Source organism: Parambassis ranga, chromosome 8 (assembly GCF_900634625.1).
Source record: "Parambassis ranga chromosome 8, fParRan2.1, whole genome shotgun sequence".
Taxonomy (NCBI): Eukaryota; Metazoa; Chordata; class Actinopteri; family Ambassidae; genus Parambassis; species Parambassis ranga.
In genome coordinates this window covers 12,685,351-12,713,015 of record NC_041029.1, presented here as the reverse complement: position 1 = coordinate 12,713,015, position 27,665 = coordinate 12,685,351, and the positions used below count along the sequence as shown (strand labels likewise).

At 42.5% G+C, this 27,665-nt stretch overlaps 3 protein-coding genes and 1 long non-coding RNA gene across 6 annotated transcripts; 2 read left to right on the top strand and 2 right to left on the bottom strand.

Moving 5' to 3' along the window:
• The first annotated feature begins 2,495 nt into the window (after positions 1-2,495).
• ndel1b (nudE neurodevelopment protein 1-like 1b) lies at positions 2,496-9,197 on the top strand. The gene is made up of 9 exons (XM_028412620.1): positions 2,496-2,643; positions 4,588-4,684; positions 6,059-6,212; positions 6,787-6,935; positions 7,049-7,185; positions 7,266-7,433; positions 7,515-7,606; positions 7,696-7,841; positions 7,915-9,197. Exons 2-9 carry the CDS (start codon positions 4,599-4,601, stop codon positions 7,994-7,996), a joined length of 1,014 nt encoding a protein of 337 aa, XP_028268421.1. The 5' UTR covers positions 2,496-2,643; positions 4,588-4,598; the 3' UTR covers positions 7,997-9,197.
• Positions 9,198-9,309: 112 nt separating this feature from the next.
• LOC114440273 (acyl-CoA synthetase family member 2, mitochondrial-like) lies at positions 9,310-13,057 on the bottom strand. 2 transcript variants are annotated; one of them, XM_028412619.1, is made up of 16 exons: positions 12,912-13,057; positions 12,316-12,511; positions 12,095-12,223; positions 11,853-11,906; positions 11,644-11,762; positions 11,229-11,391; positions 11,047-11,142; positions 10,812-10,963; positions 10,642-10,730; positions 10,506-10,582; positions 10,320-10,427; positions 10,085-10,236; positions 9,862-10,003; positions 9,612-9,722; positions 9,471-9,539; positions 9,310-9,405 (listed from the first exon to the last, which is right to left on the bottom strand). In XM_028412619.1, the coding sequence occupies exons 1-16, from the start codon at positions 13,031-13,033 to the stop codon at positions 9,355-9,357; spliced, it is 1,830 nt and encodes a 609-aa protein (XP_028268420.1). In that variant the 5' UTR covers positions 13,034-13,057; the 3' UTR covers positions 9,310-9,354. The 2 variants fall into 2 exon arrangements, 1 of the variants encoding a protein (XP_028268420.1); XR_003671117.1 differs by lacking the exons at positions 9,310-9,405; positions 9,471-9,539 and having other exon boundaries at positions 9,629-9,722; positions 9,862-9,995.
• Positions 13,058-14,413: 1,356 nt separating this feature from the next.
• On the top strand, positions 14,414-21,913 carry LOC114440437 (uncharacterized). Its single transcript, XR_003671141.1, has 3 exons — positions 14,414-14,491; positions 14,582-14,641; positions 21,683-21,913. It is a non-coding gene; the product is annotated as an uncharacterized LOC114440437 (long non-coding RNA).
• metrnla (meteorin like, glial cell differentiation regulator a) lies at positions 21,902-27,364 on the bottom strand. 2 transcript variants are annotated; one of them, XM_028412875.1, is made up of 4 exons: positions 27,000-27,364; positions 25,130-25,518; positions 22,754-22,816; positions 21,902-22,669 (listed from the first exon to the last, which is right to left on the bottom strand). In XM_028412875.1, exons 1-4 carry the CDS (start codon positions 27,095-27,097, stop codon positions 22,356-22,358), a joined length of 864 nt encoding a protein of 287 aa, XP_028268676.1. In that variant the 5' UTR covers positions 27,098-27,364; the 3' UTR covers positions 21,902-22,355. The 2 variants fall into 2 exon arrangements, with proteins under 2 accessions (XP_028268676.1, XP_028268677.1); XM_028412876.1 differs by having other exon boundaries at positions 22,754-22,813.
• Between the last annotated feature and the right edge of the window lie 301 nt (positions 27,365-27,665).

Here is a 27,665-nt window from a genome sequence, read left to right as displayed (position 1 = left end):
AGCATTTAAATCCCTGAGTTGTATCTAAAGAAAAAGAGCATATTTACCTTTACATAGTAAAGAGCATGACATGAATGTACCAGTTTGAATGTACAGTGTCCGAGTGACTGTTCATAGTTCGTACCATAACATCTCTACTGAGGAATTTCCAGCCACATCACTTAAAGCTTTATTGATCCATTCTTATCAATTATCTTCCTTGGTTAAACGTGCAGGAGTAATGGCAACGTTAATGAACTGAACTACTGTTGTCATGCAAAAACTTCAAATGCACACGTTGCATCATGTTACTCTGTCAACAATCGTCTCTATTCGAGCTCAGTGAGCAGCGGCTTGCTGAAGAATCTTGCTGCCATCAACTGGTAAAATCTGCAAATTCACCACTAAGCCTGGAATGAACCCAGGAGGTTCCCCCTCCTCTAAGGAATTGTCACTGGTTTGTGGGAGATTTAGCCTGTGTGCCATCTAAAACAACGCTCAGGACAATGTCGCTCCTTTATGCTTATCTGAGAGAGCAGTTCAACTTAAATTCAAGATCTCAGACCTGTTCTTGGTAAATTGTCAGAGGAATGGGTGATTGAACCTGGCTTTAAATAATTCATATCAAACTGTAATATTGGAATTATATGGCTCTATCACACTTTTTAATAAAAGTGAGTTACACACATTTTCATGAACTCTATTACTTTCAATGACTCTTTTGGGGTTAAATATTTCAAAAGATAGAAGCTTATAAATATTTCTCTGGCTGCCACATCATATCTGTGATGATCAGTTTGACAAAGGGACCTTTAAACTGAGCAAAAAATGACTTGAATCCTATTACATTTGATCAATGGTCAGCTAAAGTCAAAAGAAAGCTAAATGAGGACAGGTGTGCATAAGACAGCGCAGCCACATACAGATTAATATGATTTAGTGTTTGTTTCATGTCAATAAAAGTCTGGAGCAGTTACAGTTTGAGGACTGATTGATAAGTGTGTGGCATAAGTAGGTTAGAAAGACTATAGCACATTATCCAATGTGGTATATAATTAAACAATGGCTGTGAATGAATTGATCCTTTCTTAGATGTCCAAATTGGCATAGCGGGCCACAATAAAAATGATGTCAAATTAGCAATAAGTTCCATGTGGACCCTTTCTGATGATTTCTAATTGATTGCTTCAACCTTAGGCCACAAACGTATCAGTCACATCTTGCAAGGAATAGCATTAAGAGTCATTTCAGGGTTCGATGAGCAAATTTATCCTGCAAAATATTCAGCGAGCACACCATCAGGAACCTATATGTCTTTTCAGATGCTGACTCAGCTTTAATATCCTAAGCAGCAATTAAGCATGCATTCAGTTGACAGTATTAGTGTGATGATTTAATCAATGATTAAACCTGCAGATCCAGTGCATGCACGGGACACCATAATAACAATGTGTAAAAGTGAGTTTATAGTTAAATAATGTCTGAATTTAACTTAAGATGAAATAGAAGAGATGACGTTTGTTAAAACAACCTATTACTCCCTTCATATTTGTGACTTCTTCCCTTGCATGACTTCCACTCAACAAATACAACACATCTCCATGACAACGAAGCAAACTCAATCTGTTGGCAAAAAAAAAACAACCTTTAAGGCTTTGAAAATCACTAGTAGTCTTCAAGTTTAACAAATGTTTCGGCTGTGGAGGAACATCCTGATGTGATGAGCTACATTAACAAATTAATTAGGATACAAGCATCTTTTCCAAAGGTAATTAGCCGGCAGAGAGGCTAGAGGACATGGCTGGAAACACAAAATTACAACAAGTGGAGGGTTCTTGATTGGATCGCTAGTCGGGGGAAAAAAAAGGTAATCTGCATTTTAAATGAAAGTGCAGGAGAGAAGTGAAGTGTCATGTTGTTGCTCTGCACTTGAGAAGAGACCAAATGGAAGTGTTTTGTTTGGCATGTTCTGGGAGACAGGTCCAACACAGAGATAGATCAATACTTGGTAGACTTCTTTAGGACTTTTGTTAAAGGTGCACTTTATGACTTTTTACATTGTCTTGCAGTTACAGTAAATGACCACTAGGGGGTGGCAAAAGTAAGAAAAAGATGAGAAGACAAATCATAGCAAAAATAATGTTGCATTAAAAAACTGCTGTCGTTCTATATGCACCCATCCTCATCCATTTGGGATTAAACTCAGATTATGTGTGTGTAATTGCCACATAGTATGCACGTTGATAAAAATGTATTTTAAAATTGTGAGACATGAAACATAGGCAAAATATTGTTTAATATTTTTTTTAATTTTGGTGAATAACCTTTCTCGCCTCGTGTGGCAGTTTGTTCCCTGAAAATCATAATCATCATCATTATCTACTAATCTACAATCCAAAAGGTATGGCTCACTCTAGTTGATCTACTTCTATACAGGCGCTTCCCAGTACTGACGCAAACGTAAAACTACGTCAGCACGTACGATCATGTCAGGATTTTACGTTGTTTCCGGGAGACGCGTTGGCAATTTCCTAAACACAGCTCTGTGTTCGCTACCTCAGTATCATCCGAGGCCCGGAGAGGGAAGGTGTGTTTCATGTTACACCGGCTGGAAGGTGACTCGCTGAAATAGAGGATAAATAAACACCGACTTGACATGAGCAGGTAATAATTGACAGTTAATATATAGCTTTTATGTGTGTGACCTGTTCGTCTTAAATAAGACACGGTGCCCAGTCATTGCTCGTATTCAGCTCAAATTTAGCCGAAACGTCGAGAAGTGTCAGTTTTATTTATTATTTTGTCATTTACACATTTATAGGTGGTTATGTCTGTTCTGTTTAAACGTCATACAGTAAGCTAGCTGTGTGGTGTTAACCTTAGCCTCCGTGGTGTATCAGATATCGACTCATTCACAGCAGTGTTTAAATTAGCTACCTCGTTAAATGACAACCTGTCGCTGCTGGGCTAAACCTGGCCTGTCAGTGATATATTTCTGGCTGCTTCAGTTTATATCTTTGTGATGTTATGTGAATGAATGTCGGGTTTTGACTGTGGACCTCCCACCTCTGCCTGTGGGCTCATCCACAAACAATGATGTGAACAGGCATTTAAAGAATGCAATGGTGTAATATGCTTGTAGTGTAAAAAAAATGTGAGTGGCTGTCAGTGACAGCACTTAAATTGTAGACGTCAGCCTTTAAAAGAGGATGTAGACACAAGAATGTCGGAGAGGAAGCACTCTCGGTCACTCGCTTTCTGAGCCTGTCCTGTCATTGTTTTATCAGATCCAGGGTTTAAAGGATGGTGCAGTGAAAGATCGCAAGAGCTTCAGCACTTGACCTGTTACATGATATGACCTTACCTTTTCATGATGTATTAAGTTACCCTATGCAGCACTGTCCTAATAAGTGATGTGCTTTTATTACTGTGCCGTGTGATTCAGTGTGGGCTGAGGTCTTCTTTTTGAAGTGGTGTTAGTCCTGTATGGAGTGTAGAAACGGTTTCCTGTTGCTTCTTGTCTTTTGGACTCCCACGGGGATCAATAGAAAGTCATCACAGCAGAAATCTGCAGTGTTTTGTCTGTATATAATCAAGAGACCGGTTTTAGGTGCTTTCTAGATGGCCGTGATGTAATCGCAGTTCGGGAATATTTCCTTCTCCTCCACCCATATGGTATTTTGGTCTCCAGTTTCCTCTGTGAATTCTAGAGGAGTGCACTGACACGTGAGGGTCCTGTAGTCTGTAAACTGTTGATGACGGCAGCAAAGAGGAATGTTAAAGTGGAAGAGCGGGTGGTCTCACATCTTAGAGTTATTCCTCTCAATCCAGAGCATATATTCAACCAAACAAAAGTCAAAATATAACAGTAATCATCACAAGTAGCTAGTTAATATCCCTGGAGTTACAGCTGCAGTAGCTGAATCCCCCCCATCGCAAATACAAAATGTGCATAGCGGCTCTTTCCAGATGTGTTTAATAATTTCCTGAAGGCACCATTGTGGGTTTACTTAGATCAGAGAGTGTGGCAGAATTTAATAGCTCACCAGAAAAAGAGGAACCACCGTCTTTTAAAGTGCGAACTCAACAAACCGGATGGAAGATGAAAAAATCACACTTGGTTAACAGTTAAGAACTAAGCCCCACCACACAGCATGAGCCATGTGTGACTAACTTAATATGGAATTAGTTTGATAAGATCATGAGATGATCTGTATGGAGGTTAAAATTTCAATGTAAAACCTACCTTATCTGAGCTCATATCACATGGGGCTGTTAAAACGCATACAATTTAAAACCTCTGTAACTGCAGTTTGTTTTGTCAACCAAGGCTGAGATGACTACAGATCTGACTTTGTCACTTTCGACTATTTTGAAAACCCCCTACTTCTCCAGTGAGGAATGAGGGAAAGTTTTCATCTTGATGTTGTTGTTTTCTTAGCACTGAGATAAGAAGGGAATGCACTGGGCCCGATTCTACAAGTCAAGTCATACAGAAAGCAAAAATGTCCAGCCGCCTTGGAATCACCTGCTAGTTGTATTTTTCATATAACCACTGGTCTGTAAATGTCTGTAAAACTAATGTGAAAATGTTTGTTCAATCCTCAGTGTGCCCTGACATGGACACAGAGATGATTCCTAAATTTTCGTCAAAGGATGAGGAGCTTGATTACTGGAAGTCTCAAGCACTTAAATATAAGAAAAGGTACGTTTATTACTTTGATTCTTGTTTATGTTTTGTATCCAGAAACTGTGGTTAGCCATATAAGGACAGTGACCAGACCAGCTTTATGAAATCAGCATCCACACTCTGGCCGGCTTACTCATGAGGAAATGACTTCATCTTTGACTTCTTGAACAGAGGCCTACAAACAATTTTACGATCAGAAGCACTGAAACATTTGAAGGCTTTCTTTTTCTCTTTGTAATCATGGACCCCTTCATACAGATGAAGTGTAAACCTGCACATAAGGGGTTAAAGTTCTAGTGGTTTAGTGGAGAAATTCCTACTGTGGGTACAGAGGGGAAAAACATCAAGCCATGGAAAACTTCATGACCATCCACCTTGGCTTGTTACATGTGTTTTGAGGCATGTATTTTCTCAGGAGCACTTTTTATAGTAACACACTGACAGAAGAGATGTTTCCTTTCCTATTTGGTTGTCACTGGAGTTCAGTTCTAGCTTTCACACATGTTTTAAGTGAATTTGGAGCCTGATATTATTTGATGCTGTTTCAGTCACACATTTGAAACCATGAACCAGTGTGAGGGTGAGCCTGACTGTCATACAGGGGGTATAGGGCCCGGCATGCTGATCAGGCAGCCTCTCTGACACTGGTATGTGTGGAACGACCCCACACAACAACTGATTCATGAATTCCTGTACGCTGTGGAGTCACTGAGAGGCCATTGTCTCAGCACAAGGCAGCTGATCTCAGACCAGTGTTAACCACATCTCAGCAGGAGGAAAAACTGTTTAGATTGCATAGAGTCAAAGATTCGTCTTTCTCATACTAAAGCATATGTACACACATCGGAAGCATGTTTGAGTTATTTGTTTGTTTTTGCGTCTCTACGTGTGGTCAGAGTTGACCGTGTACAGACACATCCTGTTTCTTTGCCCTCTCATTTTCTCTTTACTCCTGACCTTTGACCCCTTCCACAGCTGAGAACACATGACAGCATGCATGTTTTTTCTGAGCAACTTCAGAACCTCCTACTGCCACAGTTCAGCTGTCTCTCTTTGCTGTATATATTTAGCATGCTTAATTTGTTGTTAGGTGCTGAGCCGCACAGTGTTTTCCTGTTTGGCAGCGGCACAGTATCTAAGGGTTAAATATCTACAAATATCTAAATGCCTTTTCATGCAGGTTTATTTCTAGGCATTTGTGGTAAAAGGCCACTAGAACGTGCCTTTGCTTGGCTCATCTTGCAGAACAAAAGCAGGTTTCCAGAGCTCATTCATTGCAGTCATTCAGCCGGGCAGCTCTACAGAATTGAATGGTGGACAGTGAACAGCTGCAGCTTGCATTTGACAATGACTGTTTACGTCTGTTGTGTGTGTGTGGGCACCATCCAGTTACCATGATGCCCAAGAGGAGCTGCAGGAGTTCCAGGAGGGGAGCCGTGAATTAGAGGCTGAGTTGGAGGCACAGCTCGGCCAGGCTGAACACCGGCTTCGAGACCTACAGACTGAAAACGAGAGACTGAAGAATGAGCTGGCTAACCTTAAGGTAACTGGACCTGGAGACTTATTTTGAAATCTATTTACTTGTATTATCTAAACTAACAGTTACCTAAGAGGTCACATAATCTTTGTTGGATCCTGAGCACAAGGTCCAATGTCCTGGTAGGTGCAAAATAGGCAGGCTCTTAGGTAATCCAGCAGCTCTGCTTAATTGGATGTTGGGATAAAGAGGAATAAAATAGAAAACTACAAGGACCAGTTTGTTCTTAATCACAGCAAGTGAACATTGGTCAGAATTGTCAGTGTGATCATTCAAATTATGTTACTGTGTATGGGAGGATTGTGATTTTTCACATGGGTCAACATGTGATGTACATTAATGTTACAAATGTACAAGAGAGCATGAATGATGCATCCCCCTCTCTGCGCCTTAGGGGTCACAATACAGCCCTGCCATAACTGTACTGTAGCAGACCTCAGGGCAAAGGAGCCATGTGGGAAAACATGTTGCCTGGCTCATGCCACCATGTTTCCCCTTCTGTTGTTAACACATATTATGGTATTTTCACACTCACTCTTATGTCTTTTTTTCTCTCTGTCCACCTATCCACCTTCATCAGGAGAAGCTGGAGCACCAGTATGCTCAGAGTTACAAGCAGATTTCTATGCTAGAGGATGACCTGGGGCAGACACGCAGCATCAAGGAGCAGCTCCACAAATATGTCAGAGAGCTTGAACAGGCCAACGATGACCTGGAGAGAGCAAAAAGGTCAGAATGACATCTGATCACTCATCTAACTGTATCTGTATTGCGATTTTTTTTTTTCATCATAAATTCGGCACCTTTCCTAAAACAGTTGTGACATAACTCTCACTGTGCAGGGCTACAATCGTGTCGCTTGAAGACTTTGAGGGCCGTTTAAACCAGGCCATTGAAAGGAATGCCTTTCTGGAGAGTGAGCTGGACGAGAAGGAGTCTCTCCTAGTGTCCGTGCAGAGACTGAAAGACGAAGCGCGAGGTAAAAGACCGGACAACCCCGAACCTCTGTAAGGGTTTTAGTAAAGGAGCATGTCATGAGTATCACTTTGCCCTCTGCAGATCTGAGGCAGGAGCTGGCTGTACGTGAGCGGACTACAGACAGGATGTCAGCACCAAGCTCACCCACCTTAGACATTGACAAGATGGACTCTGCAGTACAGGCCTCTTTATCCCTCCCAGCAACTCCTGTAGGAAAGAATATAGAGCACCCTTTCATCAGCCAAAAAGGTTCGAATAAATCGCACTCTTACATCTGCATAAATGGGATGTTCTGAAACATGTGTACTGATTTTGACTTGTATACTCTAGCATTGACCAATGGCTGTGCAAGCTCGTCCCTCACTCCTTCTGCTAGAATCTCAGCACTTAACATTGTGGGTGACCTGCTGAGAAAGGTTGGGGTATGTATCACTGCGTGTCTGTCTGTGTGTGGAGGATGCCGAGGAATGATCGTGCTGAATCCAGTCTGTGTTTCCTGATTCGTCTTTAGGCTTTGGAGTCCAAACTCGCTGCCTGTAGGAACCTTGCCAAAGACCAGGCTGCAAGAAAAAATTTCTCAACAGACAACGGCAAACTCATCAACAGCAACGCCACCAAGTTCTCTCACTCTCTACATACCACTTACTTCGACAAAACGTAAGTCTGTCAGCCAGTTTTGTTCTTCTGCTTCCTCCATCGGTGATCTCTAATGTGATACCTGTTCACGCAGCACTGTCAATGGATTGGACCCCAGCTCTTTGACATCATCCAGAGGCGTTTCTCCACCGGGCATGCTGCCTTTAAGTGTGTGAAAGGGTCCTCTGCTAATCATGGGAACGTAGTGGACGTTTGTGCTGCTTGCGTATGTGAGTATGTGTGTATGTGAGAGTGAGTGTGGCAGCGTGCATTTTTGCGTCCACGAGAGGCTAAAACAAACATTGAGGCTGCCTCCAGTCTGCAGCTCTCAGTGCTTCTGTGAGTAGGTTCGCTCCTACCATATACTTGCATGTGCCTAAAGCTGTACTGTACTGTGCTCATAAGAATGCCACCGCAATGCTCCAGAGGTCAACTTTACAGTGGCACAGTTACTATAGTGATTCATCTGACAAAAGGTCCCTGACAGACCACAGCTTCCTGTTTTACCCCTCCTGTATCTAAATTGCACAGTTAAACTTATTTCTATTTAGAATGTATTATATTTAAAAAGGGATATGTTCATATTGACTAATTTATCTCAGTATGCTTTAATATCCAGTTTTCCTGTTTTGCTATTGTGTTGCATGTGGAGATGGAGGAGAATGGGTGGACCCCATGTTTCCCCCAGAATGACCGAAGTGAATGTTGAACGTTCAAAGCCATGTAGTGGTAGTGCAGTCTTTTTTGTGTCGCTGGCTGATGTCATGTTGGAAATATTATATATATATCTTATTATATGACATTTCCAAAGCAACACCTCTGCCTTTTTATATTGCAAGTATTATTTTTTTTAACAAAACCTCATTCCAGGCTTCTTTAGCTAACTGTGATATGTTGAAAATGATCAGTCATTGTTTATTAATATGTGAATTCGACACAAAGTGAAACACTCAAAGCTTCGTCTAGAGACTGTCCATTCTTTTTGCCAGGTGAATCTAAATTATTGGTGTATAATGATAATTAAATTTGTTGCCACCCTTTCATTTTTAGCAGCTTTGATACTGGCTTTACATTCACTGGATTTACCAACAAATTTGTCCCCCTCACGTTCACATATCTATTTTTGATTCCTCTCCATCCTGACAGCTTGGAGTATAATTAACTGTTATTTCATTATATAAGATGTCACACACTATAAATGGTCATTTCCCCCACCGGGTTGTACATATTGACATTAAGGTCCTATTTATTTCAGATTTGTGTATGGCATGTGTTCAGATAATGAGTTATACTATCATACAGTGGTTAAAGCCATTTTGTTATGATATGAAACTGTCAGAATTGTTTAAATAAAGATTGAGATGATATATATGTTGACAACTTACTCATCATTTTCATTACTAACCAGTGATACAAATCTATGTTAGGTGCTCATATAAATACATTTTATTGAAGGGGATTTAATGACATCACAGTGATTGATCAGTTCCAGTTACAATAAAAAAACATTACAGTCCAACAGAATCCACAACATCTAAAGGCCTAATTTCTTCTCCATGTCCTCCTTTAATATGTTCTTCTTAATCTAGAACAAATCGATGTCAGTTAAGTATTCACATATTATTATGCATGTATTAAAAGGAGGAATACCTTTCCAGATGCAGTCAGGGGGTAGCTGTCTACAAACATCACATAGTGTGGGATCTTGAAGTGAGAAATCTATAGAGGGACAAACATCAGTGCACGTATTCTATAGCTGTGTGCAGGATTAATACGTTAGGGTCCTCTCACCTGGCCTTTGCAGAATGCTCTGATCTCCTCTGCACTGGATGTTTGGCCTTCCTTCAGCTTGATGCAGGCACACACCTGCTCACCCAGCCTATCATCTTTCACTCCGACTACCTAGTAAGCAGAGCAAAGTAATGATAACATATATGGCCTGTATTCTGCATCACATACTGCTACCTTTAGTACAAAAAGTGCATTTATTTCTATGCATTCATACAGCTTACAGTGTGTTTGTGTGTGAGTAAAATCTCACCTGCACCTCCTGCACTTTGGGATTCCTGTAGAGAAACTGTTCAATCTCAGACGGGTAGATGTTCTCCCCTCCTCGGATGATCATGTCCTTCAGTTGTCCTTCAATGCGACAGTAGCCCAGACCGTTCAGGCTGGCTGTGTCACTGTGTAAATAAACATAATGTGTATGTGTAATAAAGGCCCATGCTTCTGTATTCCCTGTTCCACATTCAGAACACACTTACCCAGTCCTGTACCACCGGTCCTGTGAGATGACCTCTGTGGTTTTCTCTGGATCTTCCCAGTATCCGTGCATCACACAGCTGCCTCTGATCATCAGCTCACCTGAGGCCCCCAAAGGGACGGTCTCCCCTGTAACAGGGTCCACCACTTTGGCCTATATTTGGTTAGGACACACAAGTTCAAGATGTGTCACACTGCTGTGCTTGTTGAGGTGTATGCAAAAAAATGAATGTATACCTCAGTGTGAGGCATGATACAGCCTACAGTATTAATCTTCAGGTCCTCGTTGTCTTCTGGGAATCCACAGAATGTAATAGGGCTGTTTTCAGTGGTTCCATATAATACCTGCTCAGATGTGGACACATTTATATGGTGGAGTTCAGCGAGCTATAGTGTTAACTGACAGGGAATGTAAATGCTCACCATCATTCCTTTGATATCCATGTCTGTTTTCAGTCTTTTTAGTATCTCAGGAGGGCATGGAGAGCCTCCCATGAGCCCTGAAGCACAACATATATGAACATCAAACAGACATTCTTTGTGTCTTCAAATCTCTTACCAGCTTCAAGTGATGACACATCAAACTTATGTAAATCTTGGCTCAGCATGTCAGTGTACATGGTGGGAGTGCCGTAGATGATAGTGCACCTTAAGTCAAAGAGAGGATGGCAGTCAGTGATAGTGCATGTTACTGTAAACTGTGTGTGTTACAGGTGATGGGTCGCACACCTTTCATTCTGAATGGCTTCTAAACTGGCGGTGCTGTTGTAGCCTGATGAAGGGAATACCAGCGTGACACCATGAACTGCCATATTCATCCCTGCAAGCACGGAGCCAAAGCAGTGGTACAGGGGCACAGGTGTGCACACTCGCACCCGAGACTGGAAATACAGTTTAGACAATGAGGTTGTTTGTTTTTTGTTTTTTTTGTGTGTGTTTATAAATGAGACAAATATGGACTTACTCTCCAACCATAACCCATTCGGAGACCCAAGAAGTAAGCATTATTCACAATATTGTGGTGGGAAAGAGCGGCTCCCTTTGGTTTCCCAGTGGTACCCTGACACAGATAAACAAGGAAAATCATTTGTCATTATTAGATTATGTCATTAGTCCAAGTCCAAGCCTTTATAAAAGGTTTAATACTGATGTGAACTGTATGTTGATGGGTTCATCACAGGACAGCTTGCTCTGCAGATCCATCAGCTCTCTGTGGTGCTGACTCTCCCCTGCTTGCATCACATCCTCAACATGGAGCATGCCCGGCTGTCTGCTGTCAGTCACTATTACCATACGCAGGCCCGGTACCCTGGCACACACAAGACAGTTTCCAGAACAGGATCAAGTATGAAGACAGACACATATTTAAGACTCAGAACCCCAAACTGTTTTCCACTTCTGTTACTGTGGTTTTCATTTTTGTTTTTTGTTTGTGTGTTCATTCCATTTTTCTTTCTTTTGTTTGAGGCCAGTAGTATGGTAAGGTGGTTGTGATGTGACTTGATTTGTCACGTGTGGGGCATTCAAGTACCACTGGTAGATTTTGGTAGACTGGTCAAACCTGGAGTTTGTGATCATGCCTGCTGGCATTGTACCGATTTCTGGGCAGATTTCCCTCAGAATCTCACAAAACCTGTGGGATTTGAAGCTGGTAGGACACAGCACTGCTTTACACCGGACCTAAACGCAGCACAACTGTTATATTTACAACTTACAACAGCCAGTTGTAATGAATGTGATATATTACTTGGGCAGGACCATGTACCCTACCTTCTGCAGGGTAAACTCCACTTCACTGACTTGGTAGGCTGGGTTCAGTGACACCTGCAATGAGTCCGAAACAGTTCAGCACCATACATCCATCATGAACACTCTGTTACACATGGATATTAATCAACAGCCTAAAATTGAGATGGTAAAACAGGGCTGTTACCTAACAGCTCCCCCTCAGCCCCTGCAAGGTTCAATGTCCATCTGACACATGTATATATTAACACAGCTCCCAGACTGACCAGTATGATTCCAGCCTTGGCCGAAGCAAACTGGAAAAGGATCCATTCATATGTGTTTGGTCCCCAAACTCCAAGTCGATCGCCTCGCTTCAGGCCCAGAGCCAGGAGCCCTGCAGCCGCTCTGTCCACCTGCACCAACGCATGTCACACAAACTCAGTCACATGTTGATTCATGTATGAGGAGGATTCATTAAAAAAAAAAAAGACAATCTGACACACACATCTTGCTGAAACTGTGCAAAGGTTTTCCGGATGTTGTCCTGCAGGAAGACCACAGCTTCACGGTCAGGCCAGCGTTGAGCTGTGGCATCCAGAGCCTGTCCTACAGTCAGGGGGAGCAGTGAGAAGGAGGAGGTGCCATGGACATAGCTGCTGGTCAGGGAGGGTTCACGCGGAGGGCTGTCCACATGAAGAGACCTGCAGAATGTTACAGAGACATCACAGCATTCATGAGGGTGTTTCAAAGTCTAATGTACACTCAAAGGAAAAATAAAAAACAAATGATGCTATATGACTTTTTTACCTTAAGCTGTGGACACACTACACAACTGGGGATCACACACTTCACTGCTCCTGATGAGGGATCACAGACTACTGAACGCAGCAAACCACCAGCTGGTGGCAGTAATGCTGCATGTTCGAATGACAGTGACTGAGGTCAGGTCTGTTCTCCTCTCATACTAACAAATTTGGTGCCGACTACACATGACGACTACCCCCCAACTAGTGCAGACTGGTGCAGAATTTGCCCAACAGGAAATCGTGGGTAAAAAAAAATCATGTAGTGTGTCCCCAGCTTTAGAAGCATAAGACTTACCGACACCAGTGAAGCAAACTGGGGCTGCAGGATGTCCATGCCTTGCTGTGTTTGAGTCCCTCCACACATCTGAGGCTATAAACACAGGACCTGAGCCTGGAGCCAGAAATCAGTGCTGACATTAGTTTCAGTTGTCACGCAGTCACTGGGTCCTATCACCCAATGATCTAGATCTGGATCACTCTGGTTAGTTATTACAGCGGTTTAACCCTTAACCTCCAAGCTGAGATAAGAACACACAAATGGCCATGCCAGAAGAAAAGACACATAGACAGTATAACTGTCTGTGTGGATCAAGTGAAACAGAACTACTCCGATGAATCGCTGTAGACAAATGAATTGAATAAATCAATGAATCAATTTATTGTTGATGAATAACTTATTTGGACTCAATCCTAACTGATGCAAGGTTAAAGCTGTGCCAAGTGCTGTCAGTCATCTGACATCATTTAGTTTGGATGTTACACTTCAGTTGCAATGCACCTCCTCAATCATTGAGTTTGCACTGTGACTTGTGTTCATGTTGTGGAACAGTTTATAGTAATTTTTCCTAAACCTCACAAAGAAGAGTCCAAACAAGTGAATTGTCCAGACCGAGAAAATAAGTGTGTGCATACACGGACGCTTATAATCTGTGCATAATATACAGTATGGAATGTCTCTATGTTTGGAATGACCATGGCTTCTGACCTATTTTAGGGATTATTTATTTTGCTAATAATAACAGCATATTAGGGACTGCCAACATGTACATGTGCATAACGCTATATAAACCTTTTTGAGGCAGTAAAGTCTACTGTAGCTGAATTATTAAAAACTAGGAAAAGGTAACACATGCGAGTAGGATTTCAGACGCGACAGTGTCAATGGAGTACACCACAGATGTCCTAAAGCCATGTGATCTGTTTCTGCAGCACTGAAACCTCTTCCTCCGTTGTGAAGGGAAAAAAAACTGTAACACTGTACACTGTAAATGTTTCAGGCTGTAGCTTTAAAGCAAGATGGTCATGAAATAAAATAAAACTGAGGTAAACTTAACATTATACTTTAAAATATTGGAGAACATGTTGATTATTGACTTTACAGGTGGACCAGGGAGGAACTGCAGTTTTTATTTATATGTCTGCAGAAAACCTGACAGGTCTTAAAATAGCAGAAACTTTTATAAGTGATTCTGTTATTTATTCGTTTATTTATTTGCAGATTACACACCCTAGTAGAATTGTAGCTACATTGTTTAGTCAAATATACTTAGTCAAAAATACTTTACACATTTTAATCTGGGCAAATCATTTTTCAAAAAGAATTTTAGAGTGTATGGTTAATATAAAAAAAACTGAACTTTAAACATAACTGACAAAGAAATACAATGTCAAACTCTAAAAAGCTTTGTTTCTTAATATTATTCACTTCCAGTTGGTGGCGCCAAATTCACCAATTTGTCGTTTGATGAACTGCAGTAAACAAAGAGAAGAAGAAGAAGAAGAAGAAGAAGAAGAAGAAGAGGAGGAAGCACCTCACTTCCGGTTCCACTCGTTCGCTCCAAACAAAAGAGTTTGTACGGTTTAAATCCAAAACCGGTAAGAGGCTCAAACTAATAAAAACACAAGTTGACACTTTGACATTTTAATCATATCATTTAGGGTAGATGTTTGCTTTTCATCATTCAGAACATATCAGCCACTGCTTACACTGAAGAACCCAAAGCTCATATCATCCAGTATGAAGAGGTAAGATACTAGAGAAGGTTACAACAAAAAGTAACAGCATAACCGCTAAAGTAAGTATATGTGGTATTATGTCCTGGTACCTTCATACTGCACCTCATTTAAAACCCTGTGACCTTTTAAACATTAGTTAGGTTAAATCAAGAGAAAGTGTGGATTGTGTACCAAGAGCATGATTCTATGCCATACACATATTCACTTTAAATCCTTGTGTTTATATATCCTAGAGACTTATCATTATGATAAAGAACATGGTTACACTTTGATTTACTCAAACAGGCAATTTATACAAAACATTTATAGAATTTATACAAACAGGCACAAAAAAACATATAACTTACAAAAACATTCCAATTTCCAGGTTTTTTTCCCAGCAACATAACAGGATGTTTAACATACAAATAAATCAAAATGAAATCAGGGTGTTGATTTTTTTTCCCCCCTCTGACCCACTGACTGATCTATAAAAGTCATAGCCTGATATTTTGTTGGACTATCTTTAGCTTTGACCTCATATTTTCTGTAGCTTCATTTTGATAAGCTTATGCAGAGTCATAATATTTATGTCACTCCAGAGTTACATTTATATTTCACCAAGAAGTTGTGCTGATGATGGAAGACTTGGACCACTGTGTAAAGTCCTCTTCAGCACATCCTAACGTTTTGCCCCATTAGCAAATGCACTAGGTATGATGGGAGCATCACTTCATCTGTCTTTACCCTGATGCACACATCAGAATAATTCTTCAGAGTCTTCAGACCACGTGGCTTCTTTCTTCTGTTCCATAGTTCGATCAGCATGTTCCCATGTAGCCTCACTGTGAGTGTTAAGCACTTTCTGCTTGTGTCTGATGATCTGGTATGATTAAAGGATCTGATGCTGCTTCATACCAAGGTTATAGAGCTTTTCTTTGGTTGAGTGATGACTTGCTTTCTTATAAAAGAGGCTAACATGCAGTGTGTCTCACACACACTGACAGTCCACAGTTGGAGGACACATTTAAGAAAATTATTTCATTTGATCAGATGGCCAAATGAACAAAACTGGCCAAAGAGAAGCATTCATATGGCCACACAAACCTTGCAGAACTGTACATGTAACTACATGTTTATATACCACTGTAAATGACTGAGATGAGATTTTCTTCCCCGTACTGTAAACAATTAAGTTAAAAAGCAAAATGAAATCTTTTTTGTTGTTTTGTAATCAGTAGAAGTGTGCTAAAGGTCACTGGTGTTCACAGGTTTTTTATAAACAACCTCACAGATTCCTCGCAGGCAAACAACTGTTATTTTATTACTGGATTTCTTCCCAAGCGTCATGAACTAAACTTGATCTCTTGGACTATGTTTTCTTTCTAAATTTGGCATGAAAAATCCTCCACCGCTCACTGAAAATTCAACCCCTGTGGATACACAGAGAGTACACACTCAGCCAAAGACTCTCAGCAGAAAGCACAGTGTTGGGTTTCCTTCCTCTGTGAGGTGGGTGTTGTCTTTGGGAACCCTCTCTCTGTCAGTTTTCTGCATCAGTGTGGCAGAAGCATTCACCTCATCTTTGTATATTTACTCGTGTGTGTGTGTGTGTGTGTGTGTGTGTGTAGCTACAGCCTCAAACTTGATACACAGTGTTACATTATACAGATTCAGGTCATCCATCAATGCGTGGACACCATGTCTGCAGGGCAAATGATCATCCAGCTCTTTTATTATGCAGTGTCAGTCTTGCTTTGTTATGACTACAGCATAAATCCACATTTCACCACAGCTGGAAACCTCTCCGGCTTTAAGCAGAAAGCCTGCTTTCTGTGTACTCTCTGCACTGTTATTATGGCTTCGGTTTGTGGGTTAATACTGCAAATAACATGGCCCATCGGTGCAGACTCAATGGTAATAAGTAGAGGAATGTACCCCAGCCTCAACAGGACTGCCTGTACAGTGGGGCAGGATAGAATGTACTGATGGTGACCTGTTGTTCCTGCAGGGGGCAGCATTAAGTCATTTATATCTCTCAGGTTTTTGACGTGAACTACTTCACTAATGTGATTTACTTGAGTAAACTGATACTTGACCTGTTTTTTTTTACCCTTTTTGCTATGCATCATTTAAACTGAGGACCCATATAGTTTATTTGTTAATTATTTGGGTCAGAAATATGTAATTTATTATCATTAGAAGTTTTGAATTTGATTGGTTGAAAAACTGGACACATAGTAATCAGCGTATTGTCACTGATCAGAAAAAAATGAGGTGTTTTCTTTATAAATAAAATGTTAAAAGTAACCAAGAAGGCCAGTTGTACAGATCTAACTGATAATTGATCATTTTTGTATATACACCACATGCTAACTGTAGTTATTTGTCTATTTTAAAAAATCTACATATTATAACATACCAATAAACTTTCAGCCTGCAACTGGGTAAACACAACAGGATTGTGATGCCACCTGTGTAAGCAACTATGCAGGAGTTTTCTCACGAAGCTGAGAGTTTGACCTAAAACCGTGAGGATGGATAAAATAAATATCATTATTGTATATTTATCCGATGTTGATGTTTTTTATCTGCCGATTCCTGACGCTGGTACAGATATCTTGTGATGTAAGCTTTTTATTAGGGAAGTTAAACTTGTGTGTTAAAGCAAAATCAATACAGCTATTGTGAGCAGACAGCAACTAACAGTCTCTGACATTTTAAAAGCCTCCACAGTATGCAGACATACTTGTGCCTTTTACTCGCTCACTGATGTAATGATGTCATCCTTGAAGCATGTACGGGTGAGACACAGAGCATCGGTCAGTCCTCGCCTTCTTATTGGCAGATGGCTGAAATTTCATTTTAACACTTAAATCTGACATATTTTCCACTTTTTTTCTTTCTCTCAAACTTATAAGCAAAGCAGCCGTGTGTCTTCACATCTTAGTTCTATGCTGTTGTTAGGTTGACCTTTAACCCGTTGCAGCGTAACAGGTTTAGTAGCTGTCACCTGTGCTGAGATGCTATGTGGAACAGCTCCATGCATGTGTACTTCTGAGTGCGTGACCTCCTGCAGCTCTACTTTCCCTTGGCTCAGCCATTCTTTTCCCAGCTGACCATTCAGCTGTTGCCAACACTTGTCCGCTTGATAACTCTTACCATAGCTCAGATCTCAGCATGCTGTTTTACCAGCAGTAATGATTTTAATGGAATCCATTTGCTTCTGTTTGGCATGTAAACCAGAATAAAATGTATCTTTTTAGAAGGTTTAAATCAAGAAAATTGTTGGAATTAATTAGCTACACAATCCCTTTAAACTTTCTGTGAATTTGCCACAAGCTCATATTTTCCAACTTGTGTTGGTTTTAGGCGAATTTGTGGTTGATTTCTCACTAACACCCTAAACTTTGGCAAGCAAGTGCTTCTTAATTAGAATCGTCTGCAGGATTTGGTTTGTTGATAGTACAAGCCTTGAAATTGTGTTTATTTAAACAGAACATAAGGATGCATCCGAGCTTTCCCGTCCTCCTCCTTTCTCTCCCCCCTTTAAAGTCGATCCATCATTCTCTGTCTAAAAGCAAACAGCTCACATCCGCTTCTGTGTGAAAATCTAAGTGTTCACTTCCTACCTATCCGTCACACCAACTATTATTCTCCTCATTTAGACATCAATCAAACGTCACATGTTCAATTACACAATCTATCACGCTCTGCACTTGCCCCGCTATTGGCTGATGATCTTTGTCACCCCACAATACCACAGTGTGGGCGTGTGTATGTGTGTGTGTCTCCTTCTGAGGCTGGAGGGCACGGCCTCGTCTACTTCACATTCTAATGACCGAATTTAGACAGGAACCATTTTTTTTCCTGCTCTCATCATAAAGGCCACAGCCCAGGCCAGAGGTCAGAGGGGTTGGCCTCGGTTGCCAAGGAGGATTCGACTGACAAGGCAAAGCCACTGATGCTCATTGGACTGTGCAAACAGCAGATCTGCCTCCCCGGCAGGCCTGAGAGCAGATTGCATTATCACAATCAGACAAGGAGCGAATGTTGATGAATGACAGGTTGTATAGAGCGCACAACAACACACTCATTCAGTGGCAAGATTAACTGAAGATAGGTGCAGTGGCAGGATGAGGCTTTGTCATTGAGATCAGTAAAGATCTGGTCTAAATACAATGGATTGTATCATCAAGATATATTTTAAAGAGAGTTTTCTTCAACTTTCTGCCATGACATCATGAGAAAGTTGTACCCCTGTTGCCAGGGCCACTGGAAACGGCGCTGCGGATCCCTGCAAAATGAAGGTTGTTGGGGGAGGGGGGGTGCGAAGGCGAGTAAATAAAAGTGCCATTTGCATCGTGTTTGCTCGACGTCCTCCGAGCCAAACTGAGGGCTCCCCGACGACGTCCCTGGGCATCGTGCGAGCTAACATTCGCTCATTGAGAAAGAGGACAACACGGGACAAAAGGAAGGAGGAGGCAGTCTTGTAGGAGCCACTGACAAACAGAAATAATTAGTCATAATGCAGACATCAGCCAAGAGACAGGAATCTACATGATAAAGCCTAGTGGTGTTTTCTATCAACTGTATATTTGTGATCCCAAACGTCTGCCAACTTCAAAACTAACTAACCCTGATCCCAAAGAATTTCCTCAGCTGGAGCACATAATTCCCTGATCCTCTTTGATACCTGATATTGAGACATGCAGGCCCATGCTGTGACCCCGTCATTGCATTTTGCTTGAGACACCCAACACCCCAGAGGCTTTAACACTGCCGTGCTGCTTTGTTGGCTGGAGGCGGGAGTATTTTAATGAAAACTCATGACCCACAGCGCTGACCCTCATTGGTAACATGGAATTTCCCATTAGGGCTACATGATGAACAAGTGTATAAAAGAACCTGTGGAAATGTGTATAGGAGCTAAGAGAGCTGAACATACAGCAGCTTAAGACAACATATTAACACAAACAAACACAGGAAAATGACTGCAGCAGAGAACAGAGGTGTGAGTCGGTCTATTCATTTGAATTGGAAGGGCCAATAAGAAGAAAAAGGCTAAGGCTAATATTGCAGCGAGGATGTCGCTCATTCCCAAGTTGCATCATTGTGTTCGTGCTTTCAGTATTTGCAATTATCCTGAGAATTTTCGTGTTGTTTTTGGTGGTGTTTTGAGTGTATTTTCTGATGTTGTGCTGCATTATAGTGTTATAACGTTTGGTGGGAGTAGCATCAGGCTACTGAACATAAGCTGAATCTCTGAGGAAAAAGGATTTAGAGAGTCATACTGCAATGACGGATGAAGGTGTAGCAGCCACAGCTACTAACTATTTAATTATTTATGCAATGTAGACATAAAAACAATTTTCAGTGATAAATTATTAAGTATGTTATTGAGTTATTAAGAGTCTTTCATGCCTTTGTGTGCCTTTATCTTTCATGCCTTTGAGTTAAAACAACGTGATGTCAAAAATTACATCTTCGGGAGGTACATACAATGCTACAATGTTTTGTTGTTTTGTTTTTAATCTTAATTCAGCAAAACCATACATAAGCTTTACAATTCCATTTTAATAAAGGGCTGTTTTAGAAGACACATAACACACAGGGTGTATTCAAGCATCATCTCACCTTCAAAAATATTAGTCTCACTGTGTGAAAACTGTTGAATTTTGTGGCATCAGCTGATGATCATAACAAAACCCTGATCCTCATCCTGCAAACCTAATCGGGTGCTGTCCTGCATCACTCTTGGGGATAAAAAAAAAACTGCTGATTTTAAATGTGATGAACTATCCTGCGGCGTTGAAGGCCTTTACTGCAGCTGCAGAGTGAGTTGTGGCTCAGTGTGGGTGGCTGCTATCTGGCCCGCTGGGGCGGTGTGTTTATGTGTGCTGGGGTTTAGGGCCACGCGCACACATACACACGTGAGAGGGGAGGGGGGGGGGGGGGAAGCCACAGAGACTCTATTGATTCTGGATAATCAAGGCAGCGGCGTGTAGGGGGGGTTGCACACGCATGTGTGTGAAGTCAACACATTCTCCACATTCCAGCACTTCCCAAAGAATATTAGAATATTAGCCACTGGCCTCCTCTTACTGCTCGGGGTTCGTCTATTCTCCTGTAACTGGACTGCCCTTCTTTATGCCAAGTCACTGCGCACTATGCATGGCAGCAGTTTTCGCTTTGTTAATTCCACCCACAAAATGACCATGCAGTGACTTCTGGCTGAATCACACACGCCAAGACAAAGACTGCACGTATTCAGACTGATCCTCCTCAACTGGTAATACAACAAAACCTGACCTCACCCATAAAGTTTCAATTGATCGCATGTGTACAGGAGATTACATGAACGCACGCCCTAATGGCACCAAATCCCTCTGAAGAACTGCACACAGTGTAAGTCACTGCACTAATAGCCAGTGCACAAAGTTATCTTAAAACTTTTTATAGACGTCATTGATCGTTTTATTTGGACTGAGATTTATCTTGTAGATTATGTGATCAGTTCATTAAAAGTATTTGATGGAGCAGAGCAAAAGTGTGAAGGAGTAATATCCAGGACAGCTGAATACATGGAGGACTCTTCACCCAAGCAATGCCCACTGACCCTCCTCTTCCTCCCAGTCTTAAAGCCAGAGCGAAAAGGTTCACAGTAAGGCATTGTTACCATAGAAACGCTGTTTGCATTTCCCAGTGAGCAATTCCAGCTGGAATTCAGACAGTCTGTTCAATGCACAGTGCTGTCTGGAAAAGTCATTGTCTATGTGGGGCATTTTACTGAAAGGCATTCTAGGTGCGTTTCCGTTAAAGTGAAAAGGCAGACAAAAAAAGATGTCATCTTAACTAGCCCTGTTCTTGGGCTGAATCATCTGAAGTAGCAGAGCAGAGAGCTCCAGCAACCCGATTGGTTCCTCGTGTGATGAGAAAGAAAAGCCTCGGTTTAAAGAGCAGAATTGCACATGCCAATCAAAATTAGGAGTGCGGTCGGAGAGTGCTGCTCTATGCCCGGTCACAGGGCCGCATTCAGGTCTGTCTCTCTCTCTCTCTCTCTCATACCAGGCTGCAGTGCTGGAACAAAGAAGCCTTTCACATTGACCTTGACACACGGCCACCCCATCACCACAGGAACCAATGCTGAGGAATCCACCCGATATCAATCTCTTGGTGCCCCTGGAAGACAGGCACGCTCAGAGTTGAGGTGAAGAAGCTAATGCACATCACATGACAGGGTTCTATTTTGTATGGCCAAAATAATGATTAAAATAAACACAACCTGGGTGCAAGGGAATAAAAGCTTTTATTCTCAAGGGCAAAAAAAAAACATTTTTTGTTTTTTTACAATTGTACAACCTGAAAAAACATGAATCCAGGCATTAAATTGCAAACCATTTTTTAAACAAAATAAGAGCCTTTGACTTTTTACATTTCTGTCATAAGAAATAAATTCAGAACTGTACATTAAGCTTTTTACAAAGCACACAGCTTCAAAATGTACAATATTTCATTCACATTTTATACACATAGAACCAAATAGAGTTCTGCTACATTTAAAACCTCTGCAGTTCATCATGCAGTCCAAACACATTCCAACTTTGTGTACAGCGAGCGTGCTGCTCGGCAGCATTCAGGAGCTCCGTCTGTTGTCTGCACACAGCGGGAGAGGAGGCTCTGCCACTGGGCCAGTCTGTCAGTCTCTCCTCAGTGAGGACTTATTTCCAAGGAGGCACCCCGCTCACTCAGTGTCCACATAACAGGGGTTGGTGCCTTGCTGCTGTGCCTCATGATACAACCGCAGGAAGTCCTTGTAGCGCGGGGCGCAGCCCATCCAGGCCTCCCCAAACCTCACTGTCCCAGTAAACAGGAACTCTCCATCTCCTGACTTCACCCCACACTGAAGGGGCATCTTGATCTGACCACTCCAGTTCCGTACCCTCACACCTCCAGACACAAAGACCTGGGTCTTCTGTCTGTAGAGGCGTCTTATCTCCACAGTGACAGATGAGTGATCCTCTTGCTGGTCCACCTTCTTGATGCTGCCCCGAGCCACTGAAAACAAAGATTTTGATTTTGTGAGTTCACTTGACAAGCAGCAGCAAAGCTAGACATCTTCAAAAAAACCTTATTACTTACCAAAGTCATTGGTGCAGACTGCTAGAAGCACCTCTGCATCACTGCAGGGCTGACAGTGTGCTGCTGGGAGGAAACAGAAAAAAAGGTCAGAACACAGCCTTACAGTTCACTACTTATAGTGACTATAATTTCCATCCTGATGAGATTATTATTTGCAAATATAGCAGGATTCTGCCATCATGACCTTTCAGGCAAAACTGAGATGAGCAGCATGCTCTTATAGTAGAAATAAGCACCAAAAAGCTTCTGTGTATGTTAAATGGTCATGGCAGCCAGGGAGAAGAATAAAGTCTGCTGGAAGAAAGAAATAATTTTATGTAAAAATGAAACGAAAAAGTCTGCCGCAGGCATATTTCATCTTTGCCTGATGGCTGTGGAGAAGCACGATTCTCCAGACTGTTTTATGGCAGGAGAAAGGGCCCTAAATAAAATGAGTGGGGTAAGTGATTAGTTGACTCAGGTGGTCCTGTGGCTAGTCAGCAGAATGTCTTTATTAGCCTCAGACCTGCTGTGGTTTTCCTTAATGGGCAAGTAGCACGCAGGGGCAGGTGGGGTTGTCCAGTCAGCAACTGGCCCCGGTTTGGACACTTGGTTTAAAAGGGTGCCTTAAATCTGAGCAAAATGCTGCATTCTGGGGGAAAAAATGCATCAACAAGGTTGCCATGTCGTTTTTTGGGCTTAAGATTATTTTTAGCCAGCTCATCTGAAGCTGGGTGCACAGGGGTGAGGGACTAATGTGTTTAAGGTCAGCTTGTGTAGCAACACAAGGCACCCCTCCACCACTACAGAGATCAGAGGTCAAACAGCCACAAACTTGGATGGGTTAGGAACAGCTGGACAGCTGGGAGATTTCAGAGAGGCCAACCTTGCCCAGAGCCAGAGTGCAAGCTCACTTTGAAGTGAGCCTCAGTGTGAGGCGGAGGAACAAGCCGAGGCCTTAACCCAAGAGGAGCTTTTTTTTTTTTTTTTTTTTTTTTTTTTTTTTTACTTCTTTACTCCAAAGCAAAGCCGAGCAGAGCAGGGCTCACATGTCAAACATGAAACAGAACCACAGGAATGGGCTGAGAGCCGAGTCAGCATCTCTCTCTGGCCCGTGCACACGCAGCACCGCTCTGATCAGAACCACTTCACAGGGGCAGAGAGGGATGAGAGATGAGAGGAGCAGCGGTGCAGGGGCGGAGGGCCCACATTACAGTGTCCCTGCAACATCTGGGCCCTGATGCATTCCACTGTAATGGAGCGCAACTTGCTAATGCCGCTCGGCACAGGCGAAGACCACTTCAAACAGCCAGGAGGGGAGAGAGGAAGATATATGAACAGGAGAGGAATGAAAAGGAAAATAGTAGAATGATAAATAGACAAAGAAGAAATGAAGAGGTAGGAAATGGTGAGACTGAGGGAGAATAATTTAATTGAGCTGAAAGGGAGGCCGGGGAAGTGACAGCAAGAAAAGAAGAAGGAGTGGGGGGGGGGAATAAGCCTATATGCTCCTAGAAGTTCCTCCCAACATCTGGCTGGAGATGCATTCCAGCTTGATGGTGAGCAACTCAATCCCAGCACAGCGGGTCGAAGCGAGCAAAGAAAGAAGAAACAGGAAAAAAAAAGACAAGATGAGAAGAAGCAATCAATCCACCAGTCAGGGCTTCAGATGACACGAGACCACTGTCTTTGTGAATCATCCCAGCGCTATCTCAGGCCACAGCGGAGCACCAGATTATAATGTAGATGTGGTCAAAACAACCTCCACAGTTAACCCTCTCCCTCACTCTCGCTGCTGGTGCCAGATCATGACGCAGGATGTGGATATGTGAACCAAGAGAGCTGTAAAAACAGATGTGGGCCTGATACTGCTCATATTTTGCTTTAGGTGGAAAAAAAAACACACAGTTGCGCAGCTTGAAAATGTGCAGGTTTGGCAGGTACGCAGCGTGAAAATAGATGGCTGTTTTTCCATCGGAGGCCCTCTGTTTGGCTGTGCCCCTTCACACACAAGCCAAAAAAAAAAACACTTATAGTACAGCTCTCAAGTCAGATCTGAAGGTGAAACTAAAAAAAAATACATTTTGATTTTAATCAGTCAAAGTTTGACAGGACATTTACTTTTCCAAAACCAAAATGAACAGACAATGCTGCAAGAAAAATAGACTTTGGCTTTAGTATTAGCAGCATGCTGGAGCAAATGCTGAGTTTCCTACTATTAGAGTCCAACTTAATAAAAGTTTCCACCAGTAGATGGCTGCATTTAGTGTGCATCACACACCACAGGGACAAAGCACAAAGGAACTCTAAAGGGAATCAATCAAAAGCAAACCCTTAGAATGGCTCTGGATTTGGGGGATTTCTATTACTGTAACACATAACAAATTTGTCTCTTACCACTTAGTGCGTGCGCCTCTGCTCCCAGGCGGTTGCTGACCAGCTCGTACTGAAACGCTGTGATCCGCCGGCTGATGTCCATGTGTGGGATGGCCTCGATGAACAGCGCCCCCTCTTGAATGCTGAAACAGTGCACCTTGCCTGGAGCCTGGTCCTCCTCGCGGAGCAGCAAACGCAGCTTGCCGTTACGGTCCAGGTAGATGTTCGTACCGGTGGAGTCTGCGGAGGGTTTGATGCAGACGGAGAGCCGAGCGGCAGCCGGAGATATCGTGTTGGGCCTGAGGTTGACAATGATGGCACCCGTGGGGTAGAGCCACTCCAGGGAGCCTTGGGAGCAGCGTAGGTAGACCTGCTCCACATCCCGGGTGTGACCTTCATGGGTCAGACCACTGGAAGGAAAGAAAGGTTGAGATGTCAGCTTGCTAAAAAGGAAATCATGTGACAACCTTTATTGTGATGCTCCACTATATGACACACAGTGATTTATCCAATAATCTAAAAATGATTTTATGGTCCTTTAAAGCCTGAATTAACTGACCAAGGTGAAGCCCTCTGGCAGACTGTAAGGACATTTGACCACATTCCTCCTACGGCATTAAGGCCGTGCGCAAGACTGGCTGCATGACCAGTCACGAGCCGGAGCAGCCAAAGTGACCTCAGCTCCAACACACACTCCCCACACCACATTGTTCCACCCAGAGCTTTGGCAAAACGCAGCACTGGCAGGCTGCCTTTGGGAAGAGTTCGGAGGGAGAAATGGATGAATGGAGGGACACAGGGGCTTCTGGGCAGACAACAGCAGCAACAGTAGCCGAGCCTGCTGCATGCAAGTGCAAATGCAGGTCACGCACCGAACCTCCCCTTGCTTTCAAGCCACCAAAGAGACTGGAAGAGACTTGTCCGGGCAGCACTTCGGACTCTGGCGCCAGCATGACCAAATGACTCCCTCCAAGAACTTAATGTCTGGTCAGGGTATGAAAACTCCAGTCTGTCAGTCATTCTGTGGCAAAGCCAAGAGGCAGGAAGCCATCAGCAGTCTACCAGCGTGAGCATGCCAAGCTAGTGGTTTGACTCCGGAGAAGAAACGCCCAGTTTCCTGAAAATGAGATGCTGAAATTCAAATGTGCCATAGATCTAAAGCAACGCATGGCACATGCTGAGCATATGCAGCTGAAGCCCCATAACCAGGCTCTCCTCAGCACGCCTCTAATTAAGTCCTTTCTAACTTCATCACTTCTGCATGCAATTAAAGGAGATTAGCCGAGAGCCTCACTAATGAACAACAGATCATTGGTGGAAAAGCTCAAAGTATCGCCTTCTGACTGGAGGATGAAACACAAAACCGCACTATTTGAGGCAGAGTGCAGAACACATTTCTACAGATGTTTGATGGGAGGTTCCAGTTTTTGTCCTGCCTGGGGTTCAAGAATCTGTTCCAACAAAATATTTTAAATAAGCCTGCATTTTATTAGTAGGTTTGTGGAGGACATCATTCCCTGGTCATTATGGGATTTATTAACTTCATAGGGTATTATCAATATATAATAAAAAAAAGATAAAAGATTGTAAGGAATTTACAGATAATTCTTAAGGTGGCGTCTTATTTTATTTTAAGGAATCATTATGCGCATTAACACACCTGCCTCTAAAACTATTGTGATTTATCACATAATTAACACACGTGTAAATTTAAGTTAAGATTTGCCAATTAAAAAGTTATTATTCATGTCCCTCTGTCGTGTGAAGTCCGCTGCCTGCTTCAGTTTCGGTCACAGTCACTTCAGGTCGCCGCCAGCAGCTCGCTGTTACTTTAACTATATCACAGTAACTTTCATCCAGCATTTACAAAGCACGGCTCCGTGGAGCTTACCTGCCCTTCCAGCTGCACTGGTCGCTTGAGTACTGGCAGAAAGAAGTCCGACAGAGAAGGAGAAGAGGCAGCAGGGAGGCCAGCATCGGGTTGAGCATGTTTATCTCGCCTCACTTTGCCTCTCCTCGGGTGAAACTATGGTCAGGTCCGCCGCCGTCTTTCCCGCTACATAGCGTTTCCATGTGCCCCCGGTCCGGTCTGTGTGCTCCCCGGGGTTTCTCCTTTTTATTCTCGGGGAGGTTGAGCTGAATAAAAGAAGCCTTTCAGACCGTGCAGGAGCGCTCCGTAGCTGACAGCTCTCCGTAAAATGTGGAGTGAGTTCAGCTCCGAGTCTGTCTCCGCAGCCTTGATTGCTCTCCACGTCACACCCCGTCCACAGCAGTATATCACGTATGTTGCGTTCAAACGCCCCACTGAGGCTCGGACTTTCATCCCCCGCGTTGTGAAATGACAACTGAATTGGTTTTTAAACAGTAGAAATGTAGAAAATGTGTTAATAAAAGATTGATAGCACCAAAAATACACGACAGTGAACTTTGTTATTGTTTGCATTAAAAACCCTTAATACTTTGCATTTAAATACTTGGAGTTTTTGTAAAATTATTAATAATTTTGTACAACGTAATTAGTTATTTAGTGATAGCCTGCTACATCAAATGAGCTGAG

Coding starts and splice junctions, on each gene's coding strand:
- ndel1b (XM_028412620.1), top strand. CDS start 4,599: ATGGACACAGAGATGATTCCTAAATTTTCGTCAAAGGATGAGGAGCTT. Junction 4,685..6,058: donor GCACTTAAATATAAGAAAAG/GTACGTTTATTA, acceptor GGCACCATCCAG/TTACCATGATGCCCAAGAGG. Junction 6,936..7,048: donor GACCTGGAGAGAGCAAAAAG/GTCAGAATGACA, acceptor CTCACTGTGCAG/GGCTACAATCGTGTCGCTTG.
- metrnla (XM_028412875.1), bottom strand. CDS start 27,097: ATGCTCAACCCGATGCTGGCCTCCCTGCTGCCTCTTCTCCTTCTCTGT. Junction 22,817..25,129: donor AGAGGCGCACGCACTAAGTG/GTAAGAGACAAA, acceptor GTTTCCTCCCAG/CAGCACACTGTCAGCCCTGC. Junction 22,670..22,753: donor AGTCTGCACCAATGACTTTG/GTAAGTAATAAG, acceptor CTTTGTTTTCAG/TGGCTCGGGGCAGCATCAAG.
- LOC114440273 (XM_028412619.1), bottom strand. CDS start 13,033: ATGTCAGCACTGATTTCTGGCTCCAGGCTCAGGTCCTGTGTTTATAGC. Junction 11,907..12,094: donor CCAAGGCTGGAATCATACTG/GTCAGTCTGGGA, acceptor GACTCATTGCAG/GTGTCACTGAACCCAGCCTA. Junction 9,723..9,861: donor CCAAAGTGCAGGAGGTGCAG/GTGAGATTTTAC, acceptor TCTGCTTACTAG/GTAGTCGGAGTGAAAGATGA.